General features: G+C 33.0%; 1 protein-coding gene and 1 long non-coding RNA gene across 3 annotated transcripts in view; one reads left to right on the plus strand and one right to left on the minus strand.

The window, feature by feature from the left end:
* Positions 1-21012, plus strand: part of LOC135114191 (DAZ-associated protein 2-like) — a 30543-nt gene that overhangs the window by 4092 nt on the left and 5439 nt on the right. The window contains exon 3 of one of the 2 annotated variants that reach the window (XM_064029932.1): positions 3332-3388. The exons of the other annotated variant lie outside the window; for it this stretch is intronic. Within the exon in view, the coding sequence (XP_063886002.1) occupies positions 3332-3388 (57 nt within the window). The remainder of the gene's footprint in view (positions 1-3331; positions 3389-21012) is intronic. 2 annotated transcript variants of the gene reach the window in all.
* LOC135114192 (uncharacterized) overlaps positions 8301-21012 on the minus strand; it is a 121792-nt gene continuing 109080 nt past the window's right edge. The window contains exon 3 of the long non-coding RNA XR_010275429.1: positions 8301-8437. This is a non-coding gene — a long non-coding RNA (uncharacterized LOC135114192). The remainder of the gene's footprint in view (positions 8438-21012) is intronic.

Genomic DNA, 21012 nt, shown 5'->3' on the forward strand with positions numbered 1-21012 from the left:
TAATGTGGTGTCATTTAATAAGCAAGACATTTATGTTCTCCTATACATCATTAAGGAAATCACAAATCATTTAGGGTGTCACATTAATAGTATGATAAGATACTTGAAAGAAGCACATTTCTCTCTCTCTCTCTCTCTCTCTCTCTCTCTCTCTCTCTCTCTCTCTCTCTCTCTCTCTCTCTCTCTCTCTCTCTCTCCATCAACTTTACAATAGGGATAATGGAGTCCATTGTTAGGGAAATTAATGGGAGAGATAGGGAAGTGTAATGGGTGCAAGTGCAGCTACTGAGAATTTGAATCTTAGATGGAATTTCCATGTAAGGTTTTGATGCGATGACATGCTCTGTTATGCAACTTGAGGCTGGGATTAAGTGTAATGTTGAACTTTTACTGTAACTATTATTTCTGAAAATATATACCAAATTTTCATTTAAATCAAAATTGGCTTCTGCTAGTTTTGACATAATCTTGAATGCATGTGTGGCATTCAAACATTTTACTTAGATACTACCATGAATAGTATGTTAAAAATATACATAGTTTTTGGAATCTCCACACCTAATAGTTCCATCATATAGGATTGTTTTCAATTGTATAAGTTCATTAGCTATTCTCGTGGCTGTCATTCACATATTTACTCAGTGGTTTGAATGTTAAGTGATTGTACTTGTATGATTTTTCTGTACAAATTAACAATGAGTGTCATTAACATCTTATCATCAGTGCATGCAATGCATCCTATCATTATTTCAAATTTATTACATACAAATATAAAAACTTTGCTTGATAATAATCTGCTTACATATTCATTCAGAATAACAATTAAATAAAAGAATTGAGTAAAATGATAACATGGTTGTCAGCTACTGCTATTGCAGTAGATTAGTTGGAAACATTGCATGTCTTGTGTCAGCAGCTTTTGAGGTTGAGAGTGCTGGCACTGTCAGGGCAAGGGCTTTTTTCCTCTTCTGTTATATAATAGACAAAGCTTAATGTATTAAGAATTTATCAACAGTTTACTAGGCAATAAAAATAGCCCTCAGATCATCTTGAGAATTCAATTTTGCTTCAATCCCTAATGAAAGTCTCTTAGATAATTTCCCCCATGTATTCATGATGCTCCACTATAAGGCATCACACTTATTGGCAGCAGAGATCCCAAAGAGGGGATTGCCCCATGACCAAGAGAGAGAGACAGAAAAGTTTGATCACATACTATGAAGTGAAATAGTCTCAGAGAGAAGACAGAGAAAATGGGGTGTCAGAGAGGAGACAAAGTAAGAAGAGTAGGTTTTGGCAAGGGAAACTGAAACACTGAAAATTTATCTTAATGGAGGAAAACTTTGTATAATGTCAGAAAGGTCAAGGCTGATCAACATCCACTTGGGCCCTGATGAACATCTTGGCCTGATTGGTAAGTTGTCAGATTTCACAAGTGTCTTAACAGAGGTTCAGTCTGTGGTGAAAGCTTGTTTATCCTATTCCAATTTTTGTTTCCATGATACCTTGAGGAGAAGCATCACACAAGGCACTATTAATTTGTAGGTGTATGTTTAGATGTGTATAGGAATAAATTATTTTATGTAGGGTTATGTACTAGGTTTGTGCGGCAGGCTGTAAATCTTATTGTCATACTACTCTGATGTGTCTGGTTAGTGGCAATAACTGTTGCATTTGTTATATACATTGAATATTATTTAGACAAAGGCTTTTCTGAAGTTAGTGCTAATCGTAATCAACATTCACAACATTCCTTCAATATTCTTCATACTATCATCATGGAATATGACATTCATGACTTGTAGGTTATGAAATCATATAGAATTTGCTGAAAATTGAGTTGTTTGGTTACTCGGGCTTTGTGAATAGTATTGATTTAGGTAAGGTTGTTTGTCATTGTATACTTGCTCACAAACTTGCACTTGAGCATTGGTGTTTGCCAGGCTTGATATCACCTGGAGAAGATATACATAATGTCACCAGGCTGTTCCATGCAGTGATTGAGGTGCATGGTTCAAAATTTTTGCTTTGCTTTTGTCTTTGAGAATAAAAATGAAACAGGACCACAGTTGCACTGTAAATTTACATTGTCGATTATCAATAACAGTAAAGTTCATTTGTTATTTTATTGATTATTGAAAATAAAAAGGATTGTAAAAAAAAATTGAAGGCAGAGAGAAATGAGGAAAATAAAGTTGATATTTTGGAAAGGAGAAATAGTATGTCACTATCTTTGCATGTCTACATAAAGTAAGAGCTGATGGTTGAATGTTCTTAATTTGCACGCTGCATAAAAATACTTTGTGATCCTCTGCTTAAATAATGGATAAGATGAGCTATTTTAATTGAATTCTTGAAGTTTTTGGTGTCTGCACTTCTCATTTCATTGATTTACAGTATGGTACTCAGATTATATGAAATATTTTACATCTAGATTATATTATGTGTTTGTTTGATATGATTAGAGCAATATACAGTATAACACTGAATAACTTTTTTGATACAAGGAGAATGTACTTTGATGTACAGTCTGCAAATGAATATGACATAGTTTAAAGTAAATTGCATTGTGATGTTATTCATTGTGCATATTAAGTATTGTTGTGCAATTTCAGTGTGTAATCAGGTTGAATAGAAATAAGAGTTAGGCCAGTTTAAGTATCTGTCTTGAACCTATGCAATTAAGGAAGTATGTTGGAAAAATGAGAACTTTAAAGGGGAAAGGAGTCTGAATGGTTGAGAATGTTCAATTAAACAAAGAATATAATATGTGAAGAAACAGTGCAGTCTGGGAATTAAATAGTTGAAATTAACTGAAAGATGGTTGTAGTCTACACAAAAAGGGTGATGACTGATGACACTGATGAAAGTGTGTATGGAAAGCTCAATTTCCCTAACATTGATGAAAGGATGGACTGTGATGTGGGGAAGGTGGTTGCATGAATTACTGAAGATATTTATTTAGTCATGTGAAGTGATGGGATGATAATAGAAGACTTTGTATCTGTGAGAAAAATTAATGGTGTGGGTATGAAAGGAAGGTTTTCACATAAAATGGAAAAACAGTGTTTGAATACGAGAGAGGAGAGATAAGAGAATGAGAGTGGTGGTGTGTGTTAATTTGAAGTGCATGGCAAAAAGAACAAGTGAAGAATCATTCTTTGCCATTCAGAGGAACATGCCAGAATAGATCCACAGTTTTGACACTTGACACTAGTCATTCTTAATAATTGAAATAGCTTTTCAAGGTTATTGATCTTTCACTTATGAATTTTGAAGGAAATGCGGGCATGAATGTAATACATATTTCTTTTCTATTGTATTATTACAGGATCAGATATTTGCACAATCAGGGCACTGGTATCTGGCAGATCCCATGTTTCTCCAGGTATGAGGAACAGTCTTCAGTTGACTAGTGGGAATGGTTGGAATGGTTGATGTTGGCTATGCATTACTTCTTGCATCCTAACCCCCAGAACCCTCTATATTATCAAATATTTTTTAATACACCTTTTAATTTTAGTTTTGTTATATATCAGTTGCTTTATGTTTCAGCTTTGTTAGAAATGCTGGATCTCACATAGTTTGCTCATTAACATGGACAGCTACTCTTTTTTACTTACCAAAATTAACGATAGAGTATTTTGGTGGCATAATTTTATTGAACATTCATACAAAGAAAGGAAGCAAAGCTATCCTTGTAATAGATTGTCAAGAATCATTTGCTTGCTGGAATTAATCATGTCATCATACAAAATTTAAATTACCTAACAGCAAAGTTATGGATGAATCTAAAAGGATTTCATACATTGTGATATTTTTTTTAATTTCTTATTTGATATGTTAATATGCAAGACAACTGAAAATCCTTTAGCTCCCAAGAAATTGTTCTCTACTCTTGAGATTTTCTCATGAATAAAATTGTATAATTAGTCATGAATGAGGAGCTGTAATGAAGGCAGCAAATAATTTTTTTCTTTATTTTGTTCTCACTTGTATCATGATCATCAAAATCATTTCAAAACAATCTCAGTCATTATTCTACTCGGGTGTGTTGTTTGTTACTAGCAAAATTTATAACCAACTAGAAAGTTGACCTTTGCATTGGACTGTAACATTAGGAAGTTCATACTTGAAACTTTTAAGTAAGAAATGCCACTAAGATTCAGTTAAAATTTCCTTAACTAAATGACATAATTGAATTCACTTAAAAATGTAGAATATGAAATTGATGAGGGTTTCATTTGCTTGATGCATCTTTTCCTTTCTTTGCTTATGGGTGACAAGGAACTTCTGCTGTCATTCATAACACTTTATTCAGCATTTTGAAAGTACAGAGTTAGGTTGATATGTTTGTTTATTTTACTTAATACTACACCTTTAGAGGGAGATATATTTGAGTTTTTGTTTAACTTTGACATTTAGTATCCTGCTTGACAGCAAACAGTCAAAAATTTATATGACAACTCGATTTGACACTGCTTGACTGCACACCTTTAGTAACATGCACTCCCTCCATACCAGACCAGATCCCACACCCCATCCCCACTGCTCTCTAGGAAGCAGCATAAGTAAAACCCTTTGTCTTTCAAGTGAAATTTCATGCAACCTGTGTAATGTAACCTTTGAAACACTTAAAACTTGTGGTTTTGTGACCAACCTTGTATTAAGTACCTGTATTGACTTATAATCAGTGACCCATGTTTCTTCCACAGTACTGTACTTAGCTAATATCTTCATTTATAAACAACTCATCATTAAGAAATTGGGGAACTGAACCTGAGGTACAGATACCAGACCATTTAATTGGCCTCTTCAAAACATGAATTACTATTTTTAAAACTAAATATAGTTGTGAAACTGATGGGCTGCACTCAGCATATCAAAGAAAACTGGAGAGTTATTTACCAAATTCAAGAAAGTTGTGTCAGTGCAACATTCAAGTGAGAAATATGGTGTTGGTGTATCAGCTGTCAAAAATTCCAAGAAACAGAAGAAGCAAAAACTTATATTCTTTAGTGACAGTGATTTGCCTTGATTAATGGGCAACTGAAAAACACCAGATAAAAAAAAAACACCAGATAAAAGTTGTAACTGTATAGACATGGAGAAAGTGCAGCTTGAATTAAGTATACGTATTGCTGAAGGTGTTAGGTCTGTTTCTGCCTCATATTTTCACTGCAGTAATATTATATTATAAAGTAGAATGACTGAAAATCGATTTGTAAAAATAAGAAAAAATAAGAATGTCCAGTGAATAAAAAATTATCAACAAAAAGCTGTGCTTTTATAGCAGCAGCAGTCTTTGTTATATGTTCATAGGTTTTGGTTTAGGAATCTTGGTCACCACAGATCTCAAACTTGCCAGATAAATGGTTTGGTATCTATACATAAAGACCTCATTGCTTAAGAGGAGTCACAATTAGTATGTTGTAGAAATGCATCCATAATGGTATGGAATAAAGTCTCTGGTTAACATTCACAAGACTAAGGCAGCATACACTAGTATTAGTATATTTGTAGAGTTCATGTCATATTTCCTTTATTTTGTTAACTGCGTATTATTAATTATACATTTTCTGCAGCAGCATTGTTATCTTCATGAAAACATATACTAGAGACACTAATCAAATTTTTATAAAAATATTACTGTATTTCATGCTGCTAGATTTCAAGAAAGAGTATTTTATCAGTATTGCTTTCATTGAAACTAAATTCAATAGTATAAAAGCTATGATCAGCATTTGAGGTGTTGTCTTGAGTGCCTCTGTTTTATTGGAAGTGGTTCAACTCAGTTTGGCTCTAGCTTTCTGAATGTTTTATTTCAAGAATGTAAAATATCATTGGACATATATTTACTATTTATATTTCATTTTAGGACATTTATTATTTGTATTTCTTATTTTTATTTATTTATTTATTTTTACATTATCATCTTTTTAGGTATCTTGTAATAATACTGCTATGAGATAAGACTGGATAAACATATTTCTAGAAAATATTTAGACAACTTTAATATTTCTTAATTCAGTTGGCAAAGGATGGGGTTGGTCATGTTGAAAGAATGGTGGAGAGTGGATGAGTGAAGAGAGTTTTAGATCTGAACAGACCCTCAAAATATGGAATAAAGTTCTGAATGACCTTGGAACTATGACCTTGTTATGTGTAGGATGGCTGTTGTTATGTGAACAAGGGCAACACATGCATGTTTGGAACCTTTCAAAATTATGATGAATGACAGTTGTTCAAGAGTCACATACAAAGATGTACTCTGATTTCATGCTGTTGAAACATGTGGACAAAGAACATGAATTTAATACAAGATATCCCCTGAAGATCTAGAATAAAGATTCTTCATTCAATAATTTAATTTGCTCCTTCAGAGAAATACAGAAGTGCTTCTCCTCCCCAGCTACTATACATCAAGATAAACTTTGGGACTTCTCCTGGAATAAAGAAACTAGTGTAATAAAATATGTAAAACTGGAATTACAGAACTCCCAGTTGCCTTTGTACTTTCAAACAGCTGGTACAGCTGGGTAGTCATGCTGGTGCTGCACATCGCCATCATTTTGTTTGTTTTCACTCACCATGCACTTAAATTTTCTTCTCAGATTTCTATATTTTTTATTCTATTATTTGTTGTTTGTTTTTTTCTATATTTTTTATGCTATTAAAATTGTTTATGGTATTAAATCCAGCAGTCCTGAGTGGTTCCACTTGTTTGCTGCAGTGTTTCTAACACCTTGTTTTCCTGCTTGAGGATAATTGCTTGCCTTGGTATGTTAGTCTTCAGAATTGTTGGTATAGTGGCTGGCTCTCAGAATAGGGAAATGGAAAGAAATAGTGCAACACATTATAGTTATGACAGTACATTTACTGCAGTGTGAGATGATCTGAGATTGAAGATGGTGTATGAAGATTATAAGTAGTCTTGTGATGTGACCAGAGGGACATTCAGCAGGAAACAATAGTTTTAGGACTTGGAAGTGATGTGAATTCGTGTATGACGTTGGATTCAATCCTTGTATAATGGAAAATATTTGCTGTACAGTATTTCCTTCAACTATCAACTTTCGTTTAAAAGAGGTTTTATAAAAAGTCCATATGCCCATTAGTGTTTGAACTGTTAGGGTGTGGGTCATTCTGTAGGGAGTACCCTACATCAGCTGTGGTTTCATGATTGGGGTAGGTATGGGGTTGGGAACAGTTTCGTTATGAAGGGCCAGAGGTAAACCAGTGTATGCTCTCAGGCCTTTTTATAAAAGTATGTGGCCAGCTACACTATGCCTAAGTTCCTGGGGTGTAGTATGATGATTTGTAAGGTGCCAACAGGGCTAAGAGTGTTAATGATGTGTGAGTGTGTGGTGCTTTGTTGGGGCCACTCATTGTGGGACTGCCAGCCTGGTATGTAGATAGAAACATTTTTAGTTGATTGTTAGACGTGTCCTTTACTGTATGAATTTATTATACATTCATTGAATAATAATGTCTGTTCTGGTTAAAGAAAAAAATACCGTAGTTGCACATTTTTCATGTCGTGAAATATTTTTCTGCCTCATAGCACATCAAATCCAAATTACTTGTAAGTGGGGGTTCTTCATTAACAAAGTTCTTTTGGATATACCTTGAAGGTTCATTTAATCCTTGCAGGGCTTGTTGATTTATACATGATTATGTGCTCTTCTTAGTGATTGTGTTTACAAGGACATATTTTTAATCAGCAAGCTCAGGTGCCATGTATTTCAAATAAACCATCATTTTGCACCTCATGATGGTCAGTCATCTTGTGACAACTTATGACATTTGACAATTCTGCTGGTTCATGGTGGCTGTCATTAGGGCATTGGAACTCATATTTTGCTGTCATATGTCTTTTCTGATGCGGCCTCCTAATTAATATTCTGTTGAAGTATTTGTAGGTCTGTAAACCAGACTACCATAATTACTGTTCCATGAAGCAATTGTGAGTAGGATTACCTTATTCCTTTGCTGTTTTCTCATGGAAAGCAAGTTGTTTTCAGGGTGCTTGGATTTGTTGAGCAATTTCTTTGCCATCATCAGATGCCTTTCCCATCTAGTGTGGATTATGAACCAGGCTTGTTTAAGAATGTAGGAGCTACAGCAGAGTTCCTTGTGTATAGTAACCTCAGCAATACCCATTGTTTTGAATAAGGCATTCATTGCTTCGCTGATGTGATTTTCTACCATTTCTTAGTTGATGGTGCCAGTGACAGTTATGCTTCTCACATGGTAGGAATTTTGTTGGGATTGTCTGCATCATTGGCTTTATTCTCGATCTTAAAGACAAAAGACGAGAATTTGTTGAACTTTGCAATCAACCTTGAGGTTCTGTTGCTGGGGGTTGACAACATAGATGGTCTTTTAATTTCTTCTGTGTCAGCAGTGTTCATAATGGTGTTATTGATGATATACCCTGAAAGATGATAAAGGTAGCTTTAAGGTTATATTTGTTGTAAATTGATTAAATTGGAATACCTAAACACACACTTAAACTATTATTTATGAACTACATAATTTTTTCCCTCACTTCTACACACAAAAATTGCATTTTCATCATGATTATATTGTAACTTCACATAGGGTTGTTTGGTGCTTGATATACATTATGAAATTGTAGCCTTAATATCACATGCTAGCATAGGTGCTAAGACCTCAGTTTTTCCACAATTTTTATATATTGTCAGATATTTAATCTTTAAAGTTTAGGGCCTTGAGAATTAAATGAAGGGAGCAGCATATTTTGTGGTCATTGTGCATAAAATCATCTTTTTGATGCTTGTCACTGCATATTGTGCAGGATTCATGTTAACAGAATAGCCTTTACATAGGTGACATTGTTATGTTCCCAGTGGTTAGTGAGGTTAATCAGTCATGGTTAGGAGTACTTTTGCTTTATAGTAGTTGAGAACATTTTGGGATTGTTATGTGACTTTAAATAACTTTCATTTAAAGAGCAGGAATTCTACATTAATCGCATCTTTCATTTGCACTTTTAAAGTAGTTTGAACTATTAGGGTGTGGGGCATTCTTCCTCTCCTCATTTCTTATAGAGAACATGTGGGTCAGCCTAAGTGCAGAAGTCTGTTGAATTAAATTCTTCCCATGCATCTCTCGGAGGCATTCCTCTTTTCATATTGGTAGAGTACATACTTGGCCATGTAACAGAAAATTTATGTAGCCATGAAAAATGTTTTTGTTTCAGTGTCATCATGTTGAAATGAACACACAACCCATTTAATTTTTAACACATTCTATTCTCAAGACACAAAACATGGTAAAATGAATTGGAATTTGATTAACACAGACTTACAGCTGTATGATGGGTGTATAATGTTGATCATGTTGCACTCAACAGTGGTAACTAAGATTCCCCCAAAATTTTCCCTTATTTGTGAAGGTGCATATCTGTGTTGTGTAAAGTTTCATAAAATTGGTAGCCCCTATATAAATAAGATGAATAATTTATGTTTTATAGCTACATACATTTCCATTTGCATGCATTGAAAGCACTAAACAGCACAGCAACATAAACTCTGTTTAATGATAAGATTTCATTAAATTGTAAAAGAGTTAAGGTGTAATGATAGTCCACTAAAGTGTACAATTTTCCTTTTGCTTGCTTTGTCATTACTTAAATTCTCGTGTAATTCTATTCAAAGATCAACATTTGTATCTTTTTTCATATTGTCAAGTGCCATCATCTTTATCTTGTACTAATATAATGAAAAGAAAGGTAGGTCTTGCAGTGAGTGTAAAAGAATGTAAAGTCACAGGGTTATATTTTGAATTTCACATACTGATAGGATTACAGCCCTTGCCATTATTATAAGTGGGTATAGTTAGGTGAAACACCATACACACACACACACACACACACATACATATATATACATGCATATATATATATATATATATATATATATATATATATATATATATATATATATATATATATATATATATATATATATATATATATATATATATATATATATATATATATATATATATATATATATATATATATATGTAGAGAGAGAGAGAGAGAGAGAGAGAGAGAGAGAGAGAGAGAGAGAGAGAGAGAGAGAGAGAGACTAAATTATAGACCAGTGTCCTTGACTAGTATTGTAGGAAAATTATGTGAAAGGACAATAAAGGAAAGATGGATGGAACACTTGGAAAGAGATAAAGTTTTAGTAAATTGTCAATTTGGATTTAGGAGGGGAAGATCATGCTCCATGAACTTATTGTCCTTTTATTCAAGGGTAGTTGATATTGTGCAGGAGAGAGACAGATGGGTGGATGGTGTCTACTTAGACTTGAAGAAGGCATTTGACAAAGTACCACACCGAAGATTGCTATGGAAGATAAAAAAATATGGAAAAATTGGAGGAAGACTGTTGGAGTGGATGGAGGATTATCTGGATGATAGAGGAATGAGAACTAGTACAAGACCAAACTTCATCTTGGCTGAAAGTAACTAGTGGTGTCCCACAGGGGTCAGTGTTGAGACCAATAATGTTTGTAATATATGTGAACAACATAAATTAAAAAAATAGATAGTTATATGAACTTATTTGCAGATGATGCTAAGCTGATGAGAAGGGTGGAAAATGTAAATGACTGTGGTACTGCAAGATGATTTAAATAAGATAAATAGATGGAGTAAATCTTGGCAAATGGAATTCAATTTGAGTAAATGTAAAGTAATGGAGTTTGGTAAGAGTAAGAATAGAATACAATATCATTATGAGATGGAAGGTATGAAATTAAAGTAAAGTCAAAAGAGGAAGTGGATTTGGGAGTAACAGTTTTTGAAATTTTGACTCCAGACAGATGCATTGATAAAATTACTGGAGAGACGATGAATTTGTTAAAAAGAGTAAGAATGGCATTCTCATATTTGGATAAAGAAATGATAAAAAGTTGTTGATTTCCATGATAAGACCAAGATTGGAATATGCAGCAGTGGTGTAGTCTCCTCATGTAAAGAGGAATATTATAGAATTAGAAAGAGTACAAAGAGCAGTCACTAAGATGGTTCTGGAATTGAGTAAATCAACCTATGAAGAGAGATTAAGAATGTTGGAAATTCCTACCCTTGAAAACAGGAGAGAGAGAGAGATTTAATAAACATCTATAGAATGTTTATGGATGGTATGGAAAATGTGGACAAAGAAGGTTTTATAAATTTAGACACAGAGTACAAGGGGACACAGTAAGAAGTTGAAGAAAGTTAACTATAGAAGAGACATTAAGAAATATAGTTTTCCTCACAGAAGTGTGAACAAATGGAATGAACTCAGTGAATATGTTGTAAATACAAAAACTGTCAGTGCTTTTAAGACCAAACTAGATAGATATAGAGACAAGATACTATGAGATTACTCCTCTCCCGTAAATCACAACTAGGTAAATACACACACACACACAAAAGAATCTCTATCCTCCCAGAATGCTCAATTTTCTTATTCATTGCATTGTCACTAAAGGAACTGTTTTTACACTGTTGATAATTCAATGATGTGTTCATAGGTGGAAAGTGTCTGATTCTGGTAAATTCATCAATGTAAAGTTAGAGAGAAAGGGATGGGGGGAAGAAAGATGAACATAGGACTTTACCACAACCAATATCTCTTATGGCTCCTCATCAGTTGAAATATTTGTTTACAATTTGAAATGTAGTTCATTGCAATAAGTGATGCTTGAGAGTTAACAGATACTTGTGATGCCATAGGTGATAAACAAAGCCCTCCATGTGATCCATTAAGAGTAAGAATATGATTGCTGTTGTGTTAAATACCATCATATGTGCTACTGTTACTTTGTCTTGTAAGTTGTAGGGTACTTCTTTAGGTGTTTATATTTTCTCATGCATTCTTAACTCTCTCTACACAAAAAGAAATCAATGCATTCATTTTCTATTTTCTTTTCATTCCTTAATAATACTTTTAAAGAAGTAGCTACATATATCAATTTGATATGTACATATGTCTGTACAGTATCAGGATTTTTCTTTGTTCCCTACTTTCATGGTTCATCTCAAGGCATGCTCGTTAGTTCTCATCTTTTCCCATATTCTTCAGGTCCATACTTACTAAAACCTACTAATTTTTTCCTTGCTTTTTCCACAACATCTTTACAGTTTTACAGTGTTATATGAAGATATCTCATTTAGGGATAGTAACTTACCCGAAATGAAACCCAAATGCTTAAAATTGTATGGGAAGGATGATTTATTGGTTGCAGATCTCATGACGTATATAGGTTTAACAGTGTGCTGTTCATCTGTCACCTGTTGACAAGTACTTGTAACCTATGATATGGGAAAAGGGTTGTTAACTGAAACAGAAAATAGATATATGAAGATATCTAGAGAAAGGCAAGTTGTCATAATTTTATATCAGATTATGTGAGTCAATTTACTTTCACTGCACTTTCAGTTTAGCAGGGAGAGTATACTAGAGCAGAATGAACATACAGGTTACATGAGGAGAAATATCTTATACTCTTTATACAGAAGGCTACAAACTGAGCTGTTCATTGTGCAATATCCTTCCTTAGCAGATAGCATAAAGATAAGGCAAAAAGTATACAATACTCATATCCATCCATTTTATAGCATAAAGTAAGGCAAAAAGTATGCAACATTCATGTCCACCCATTTTATAAAACTCTGAAAGGTATAATGCAAGTGAATATGATTATATCTTTGTGAGATTGATCATGTACACCAACCATTTCTCTAAAACAATTTTAAATACAAAGAGCACAGTTGGGCATAGTTTTTATTTTGTGACTAGCACGATCACCTGTTTAGCCATGAATATGAGAGAATGCTTTAGCCATGAATATGAGAGAATGCATGAACACATATCCAGTCCATTCAGTACTGGCCACTTGGATGATCAGTGTTGTATGACAAATGATTGGTTGCCATTGCTAGCTCTAGTTAAGTAGGTGACTGTGTACTTTTATTATCAAGTACATATGTAGGTGGTCATTTAGCAAACTAGCATAAATATCAAACAAGCTGAGCCATAGGTAACAAATTAAAAAAAGTGTGAACCATCATGCTTAGCATACACAAAGCAATAAAACATATAATATTCATATATAAAAAACTCAAGCAAGCAGAACATGCACTTCCCCAAGGGCAGATATTCAGGTTTCCTCTATACTCAGTTATAGAATACTCAGTGAATAGTTGTAAAGGGTGGCAGTTTCATTACCAAAATTTTCTATATAGTCTGTGATGCAGAAGTGCAACACTTGGACATATAAATTATTCCATTTTTTATATCAGCATATTAGAAGGTATTGAGGAGCCTTGGAATTTGTCTCAGTACTGTACTAGCATTCAGTAAACTTCATAGTCTTTATGCTTCTTGTTTGGAATAGACAGGATGATTGGTTATTAGATAATAGAAATGCAAAATTAAACTTAAGAGCATAAGGTACAGAAGTATCTTTAGGCTTATCAAGGAGCTTTTATGAGCACACAGCTCTCATGTTTCTCCATATCTATGATTATATGTACATTATGAAATTATTGTGGCAGGTGCATTGTTCATTGTAGTTAGAAATTGAATCATCCTTCCTTATCTTATTATCTTTTTTTTTCAATGGTACTGAGATGTTATTTATGTATTTACTTAATTTATTTATTCATTTATTTTCATTTATTCACTTATTTTTATTTATTTATTTGTTTTTGCTTGTACATATGCATGATTAATCTTTTTTTGTTTGCCTGAGGCATCCTGCATCACATTCCTTTATTTATTATGTTGATGGTTTGTTACAAGTGTCCTGTTTTTTCATAAATTATAAAGGTACTTATGATTATTAATGCATACTGGCAGAAGTGTTTTGTTAATTAATGCAACAGAAAAGCTAAGGATAAATACATGAGAACTTGAGTGTTCCAGAAGTGTATGTATATATATATATATATATATATATATATATATATATATATATATATATATATATATATATATATATATATATATGATAGTTTTTCTGCATTTTGTTTTCCTTTGATAAAGTAATTTTGAACATAGTCATTCAGAACTTTTTCATCATCTTATACCTTATGAAATGGTAGGGCATGGATTAGGTTAGTGTTTCCATGAAATACTAGGGCATAGATTAGGTTAGTGTTTCCTGTATTTATATTTGATATTAAGAAGCCTATCAGTTTATTGGTCATTAAATATGTGCTGCATACTTGTATTGCACTCTTGACCCTTGGGACTAGAATCAATTTTAATTTTTCTCTGGGAATGTTTGTGTGCATGCGCACATGCCTTGTCTCGGTTAATCTTTGTCAGGGATGTTGACCCAGTATATAGACATACAGATAGAGAGAGATGGATACACGTATGTTGTTGTAAGGCTTGCTTTTTATGGCTTAATGATTGTGAAAAAAGGATAGGCATTAGGATATACATTGGGTATTATATTTGTAGGCTAATATGGTATATTTTTTGCTCAGTAATGCCAGCAAAGAAAAAGAAATCCTTTTGCCTCATTGAAGATGAAAATACAGATGTGATTGGTGTTAATCAGCAATTCTGATGTCCTCTCACATGATGATGCCAGACAAGTACTTAATTGTTACAAGTACTTTCAGTACCATAACACATTCACTTCATAATAGTGTCAACAGCTTCTTTGATGATTATTCAGCAGATATTCAAATAACTTTTGCAATTGTAAGTCCCTATAATCTTTTGTCTTCCTACATTGGTGTTCACATGAAACATATCACACAAAACACCCTGCCCATCTTGTGCTTTGTCGCTGTAGGCTTGCAACAATACTTTAAGTATCCATTGTTTATTTCTCAAGTTTGTCAGAAAATTTTGCACATGTTCTTTGCCCAAGCCAAAAACTGCAAGTAAGCACACAAATATGATTACAGAATGGTATACCACAAGTCCCAACAGTGACAATATCATGCTACATGGCATACGGATTTATGAAACTTAGTGCTTCTTGCTTCATATACATGACTGACCAGCTTCACTAGTTTGCATGAGAAGCAGTTCCTGAAGTATTTGATCACACATTATGCATATTTTCTAATTAGGTAAGAGTAGATGCTTAAACATTGCTGAGAAACAATCTCCTTAAAATTAATACATACATATTGATATATAAAAGAAGTGTTTAGAGAGGGAAAGATACAAGTACATCTAAAGAATTATACAACTTAAAAAAAAAAAATAGAAGTAGACAGAGGTAGAACAATTTTTTTTTTTTTTCAAGACTGGTGAAAGAAGCAAGTAAAGTTAACTGGCATTGCTTTAATAAGATTTAAATTTTACAATATATTTCAGTAGAAAATTATCTTTCAGTATATAAACTAGATATTGCATTTACATTAGCTTTTGTCATCATTTATATTGTGATTGTTGATAGTTTCTGTTATTTACTGTTATGATATTAACAGTCTTGCCCAATATGGCATGCATTAACAGCTGGATAAGCGAGACAGCTTCTTTATTCAACTTGTCTTTTCCTGCACATAAAATGGGTCAAGACCAGAAATTAGGTGGAAGAAGTGAATCTTTTTATTATTATTATTATTATTATTATTATTATTATTATTATTATTATTATTATTATTATTATTATTATTACTGCTGCTACTACTACTACTACTACTACTACTACTACTACTACTACTACTACTACTACTACTACTACTACTACTACTACTACTACTACTACTACTACTACTATAATGATTATATTTTTCATAGGATAAGTTATATTTTCTTGTAGGCTTCACATGTACAATATTCAAGGGAAAAATTAGTGACTAATGAATAGGTTGGGGTGCAACCAAGAAAAGAGGGGAAAAAATAGAAATATGTTGATAAGTTATTAAAAAAAACTAGTAGACAAGTTATTAAAAAAAAAAAAAAGAGTAAACATGTATCAGTTTAAAAAAAAATTACATGAATGAAGATCATGTAATATAGAGTGCCAATAAGTTTATGAAGATATGTACCCACAAAGTTTTGTCACTTCATGAGGTATTACATGGTGAGTTTCAAATAAGTCAAATTTAGCTGGCACACATGGGCTTGACATTTCCATATTCTTCACTTTCTCACAAGTTCTCAAACAAACCAAGCATATAACCATAGTCTCTCTCTCTCTCTCTCTCTCTCTCTCTCTCTCTCTCTCTCTCTCTCTCTGAATATGAAGCTGTAGATGGATACAAATGTACAGTACAGTAGGGTTTGGTAATTACTAGTGTTCTGTTTATATGTTTGAGGCTCTACATATAGTCTTAGCAAATATACATATATATGAGATTATGCAGAACACTAATTGCAACCATAAAATCAATGGGTATTCACTGAATGACAGACAAGAGACTTGAATTAGCATTACTTGAAGAATTGGTGTTTTGTAGGTTTTACAGGCACTGTATTTTCCTGGGTATTATAGTTTGAAATTAGTCAAAAGAGTTGTTATAGGTATTTATGAACAAGAAAGGAAATCCTTAGTGTTTTTGTAGCTGTTAAGGCTTAATGAACTTGATGTTAATTCTGAACTTTACCCACATGCATGAAATAATAATGTATTGCACAAGTTTTGCTTTGAAAAATGTTTATCGGAAAGTAGCAGTGTAGCAAACAGGCATCATTCAGAATGGTTTGATATGTGTTTTTATTTGGTATTTCATCTATAATTAGGAGTTGTAAGCTATTCTCTTTATTTTGGATTGGAAGAGGAATATATTATTTATGTATTCTAAATTGTCAGTTAGATGATGCAAGTCAATTGTAGCTGTATTACTTGCATGACAGTAAGTAGGGCAGTGTCTGAATAAACAAATTTATCATCTGAAAACAATAACAGTGCCATTTGCATGCCTGTGCTTTTGTGTAAAATTTGGAGGATTTTTACATTAGTATATTGAATGACTTCCATGGCTTGATATTTATCCTGCAGTTGTGTTTATCTGTTGTGGCTACAGTGTAATATTGCTTTTTTGTGTGGTCTTAAGGTCAAGCATTCAATAGCACTTCTCATATTGCATCAGCATATATAACATGGCTGTGTAATGTATTATTTCCTTAACCTTGGCTTTGGAAAAAATTTCAAAGTATATTACTTTTGCCAGTATGCATTTTTAACCTTAGATTGTGTTCATCATATCCTTTTTAGTTCATAACACAAATGTTGATAATTTAAATGTCATCATAATGAAACTTGCTTTTAAAAGAACATTGATTTTAAACCAGATAAAGCTTGATAATTTTTGTGACTGTAATGATTGTCAGGTTTCTTGAAGAGAAAAATCAACCTATTATTGTTAGTAATGTCACAAATTTAATGTTTTAATCAAAACAGTATCTACTCTTGATTTTTGTCATTATCTTGTCAATGATGCAGTTTATATTATACCTCCTTTAATTAAAGCCCATTATTATTGTTATTATTATTATTATTTATTTATTTATTTATTTTTTTTTTTGGCATGTCAAAGCTGTCTTAACAGTAAAAGTCCTCTTGTTTAATTCAAAATAATTGAATTTTTTAATAGGTCCTTTCCAGATTGCTCTCGTCATTAACCTAACCTATGAGCCTGGAGTAAATATCCTATTATTGTACCCTTTCAATTCTTGGGCCATTTTAGTTTTAACATTAGGGTTAAAAGAAAGTTATTTATTATATTGAGAGTATTGTATTGCAATTAACTACTTTTATTGAATTTATTTAAAGATTATAGATACCTTCTATTTTAAACAAGTTACATTAATGGTAGAGATTTCAAGATTAACACACACACACACACACACACACCCTTTGTATATTCCCAGACTGGTTCCATTCTGTATGAGCGTGGTATAGCAACACATGTGTTACATCTTTCTGTAAGCAGTCTGATTGCTGTCAATATGTGTGCCTGCATAACTTATATCAAGAGAAGTTTATACCACTTTTTTCTTTCTTCAGAATCTTAAAATTAAAATTTTTACTTTATTTGTTTATTTATTTATTTATTTATTTATTTATTTTTTATTTACTTATTTATTTTTTCCATCAAACACCATACTTGCATCAGGTTTTATTTTCAGTTGAACAGAACTGCCACCAAAAACTTTAAGATGATGCTGAAATCTTCAAGTGCTATTCATGATTCCAAGGAAAAAGGACATTTGACAATGAGAGCCCTGGCAGACCATCAGATAGTACACTGTTGCAATGCTCAGAAAATTGTTATAATAATTTATAACATTTATAACGATCATTGACATTGGCTGGAAGTTGTCACAAAATTGTGACCAAAGATTTGAACATACAGTGGATTGTGGATACTCCACTACAGTATTGGTCCTGCACACAGCACCCTCTAAGCCTTTTTGGCTATGAATAACTTCTCTTGCACCAGAGCTTCCCCACATTTACCAAATTAAGCAACCTGCAGTTTTTTCCTCTTCTTAAGGTTGAAAGTTAAGTTGAATGGGGGAAGATTCAAAACCAAAAAGTTGAGGCTGTCACAGATGTTATGAAATAGGCTCTCAAAAAAAAAAAAAAAAAAAAAAAGCATCCAGGAATCTTTATGGTTTTGGCACTGCCAGAGGGATCACTGCTTGGCTTTCTAAGCAAACCACTTAGAAGTTGATGGTGAAAACTAAAGATAATATATATATATATATATATATATATATATATATATATATATATATATATATATATATATATATATATATATATATATATATATATATATATCAGTCTGGGAATTTTTGACAACATCACATAAAAGCATGCATGTATGCTTATTTACACACACACACACATTTAATGAAATCATTATCATAAATAAACTTAGAAAAAAATAATTAGCTGGACTATTATATGTTCCTTTTTTCCATAACAAAAAGGACTTTTACTGTATTTTCTGAATAGGAACTAAATATCCCTTTGCTATGTAAGAATAGGTAGTTTGGTTGATGGTCATCTTGTCTCAATTGCTGTGAGTCGACAGTATAACACCTCGCAAACTTTGCTAATGACAGGTGTCTACAACCAGTTAGTTCAGCAGTCAGATTGGAGTCACCAGGCAGCTGAACTGAGCAGTCAGAACCACTGCCCAGGTGATGTAGCTCATTAATGAAATGGATGTCATCCGTGGCAAATCATCTGGCACCAGTAAAATGTATTCGTCCTATCATCGCTAGCACAGAGGTGTCTTTGTAGGTAAGGCATTTTATAGAGAAGTCTTGCGACAAGTCACTTCAGTGCTCTAAGGTTCTTGCCTACAGTAATTGCAAACAATGCCTTTGGTCGTCCATTTGTTAAAAGCAGATGTCTCTTATCTTCTTTGTCAACTTATAATTCTTAATCTTTTCAAGGATTACTAAAAAAAAAAAATGCAGTGGTAGATGCACTTCTAGATGTGCCTACTTGAAAATGTTACCTTCTCTTTTGACCATTCTTTTGTCTATATTCAGTGAAAAAAAAAAAAATTCAAGTCAATTTAGAATGAAGATTAAATGTCTAAAAATGCTACTGAAATTATAGCAAGATTTTTTTTTTTTGTTCTCTCTCTCTCTCTCTCTCTCTCTCTCTCTCTCTCTCTCTCTCTCTCTCTCTCTCTCTCTCTCTCTCTCTCTCTCTCTCTCTCTCTCTCTCTCTCTCTCTCTCTCTCTCTCTCTCTCTCTCTCTCTCTCTCTCTCTCTCTCTCTCTCTCTCTGGAATGTACCTAGGGGTAAATGTGTAATTAATTGTGTAACACATTTTGCTAAATTATAATGTTACCCTCTCACTATTTTCTCTTCTTGAGAGTGGAAACCCTTTCTGCTTTGTCTGAAGAATGAAGTTTAAGGGGTGATTGGGATATATAATGATATTAAAGCTCATACATGAAATTCAAATCAAGTAGAAAGTAATGAAATGGAATATATTGCTGTTTATTCTTAGATAGAAGGGGTATGCAAGCATGATGTGTTTATCTGATGCCCCCTCTTCCAGGAAATCATGAGTAGTTCTGAGAAAATAGTTTTAAATCCTTAAGGATTTTAGCACATATTATACATTGGAATTCTTTCATCACATTGTATTAGATTTCCAAGCTTGCTGTTGCTGGGACAGGAGTCTCCCTGTGGTGCCCCACGCTATCATCCAGTGACAGAGCAACTTTGTCATTTGTACAAAATAGGACCATATATTGTTTTACTTGTTTATAGTACACTGTACTTGGAAGAAAAGTATAACCTTTCACTTTGTTAGACAACATCTTTCACATGTACTTGAGCTTTTTAACATCTCCACTTTCTGTACAAAGGCACTTTGCCAGTTTGTTTAATCCTTTTCCATTCCTCTGTCCATATTTATTGCACAAAACATATTTGAGTGGGTAGAATTAAGTTACATTGTAAACATCTCTATTTTTATTATGATTTTATTCATTGCTCTTACAACTTTCAAAAAGTCCTACAAAGATTCTTAGAATGCTCAACATTTTTAACATCTTAAGGAATCACCACTTGGCTTATACTAGATATCCATGTAACATACTTTTCTGAGCTTGCTTAAATTGATTAATTTTCATCACCATCTCATCCACTGTGATTACATGTAAGATCTGACATACAGTCATAATTAGAAGTGTCATTTGTCATAAGCCTTCCATGTTTCAACCCAGACCACCTACATTACAAAAAGAAAAGAAAAAAGTTTTGGTGACTGCACTGCCACCATCATTACCACTCTTTCATAGTCAGTAGTCTCTCTCTCTCTCTCTCTCTCTCTCTCTCTCTCTCTCTCTCTCTCTCTCTCTCTCTCTCTCTCTCTCTCTCTCTCTCTCTCTCTCTCTCTCTCTCTCTCTCTCTCTCTCTCTCTCTTCATGAACTGCAGCAGTTCATAATAATGAAATTCAGTCCTCACAGTCAATAGTTATGATTGGGATAACAGCATTACCATTAGGTGTTGGCCTTCCCTTGTGTTCTGTCA

This window comes from Scylla paramamosain, chromosome 27 (genome assembly GCF_035594125.1).
Source record: "Scylla paramamosain isolate STU-SP2022 chromosome 27, ASM3559412v1, whole genome shotgun sequence".
Lineage (NCBI taxonomy): Eukaryota > Metazoa > Arthropoda > Malacostraca > Decapoda > Portunidae > Scylla > Scylla paramamosain.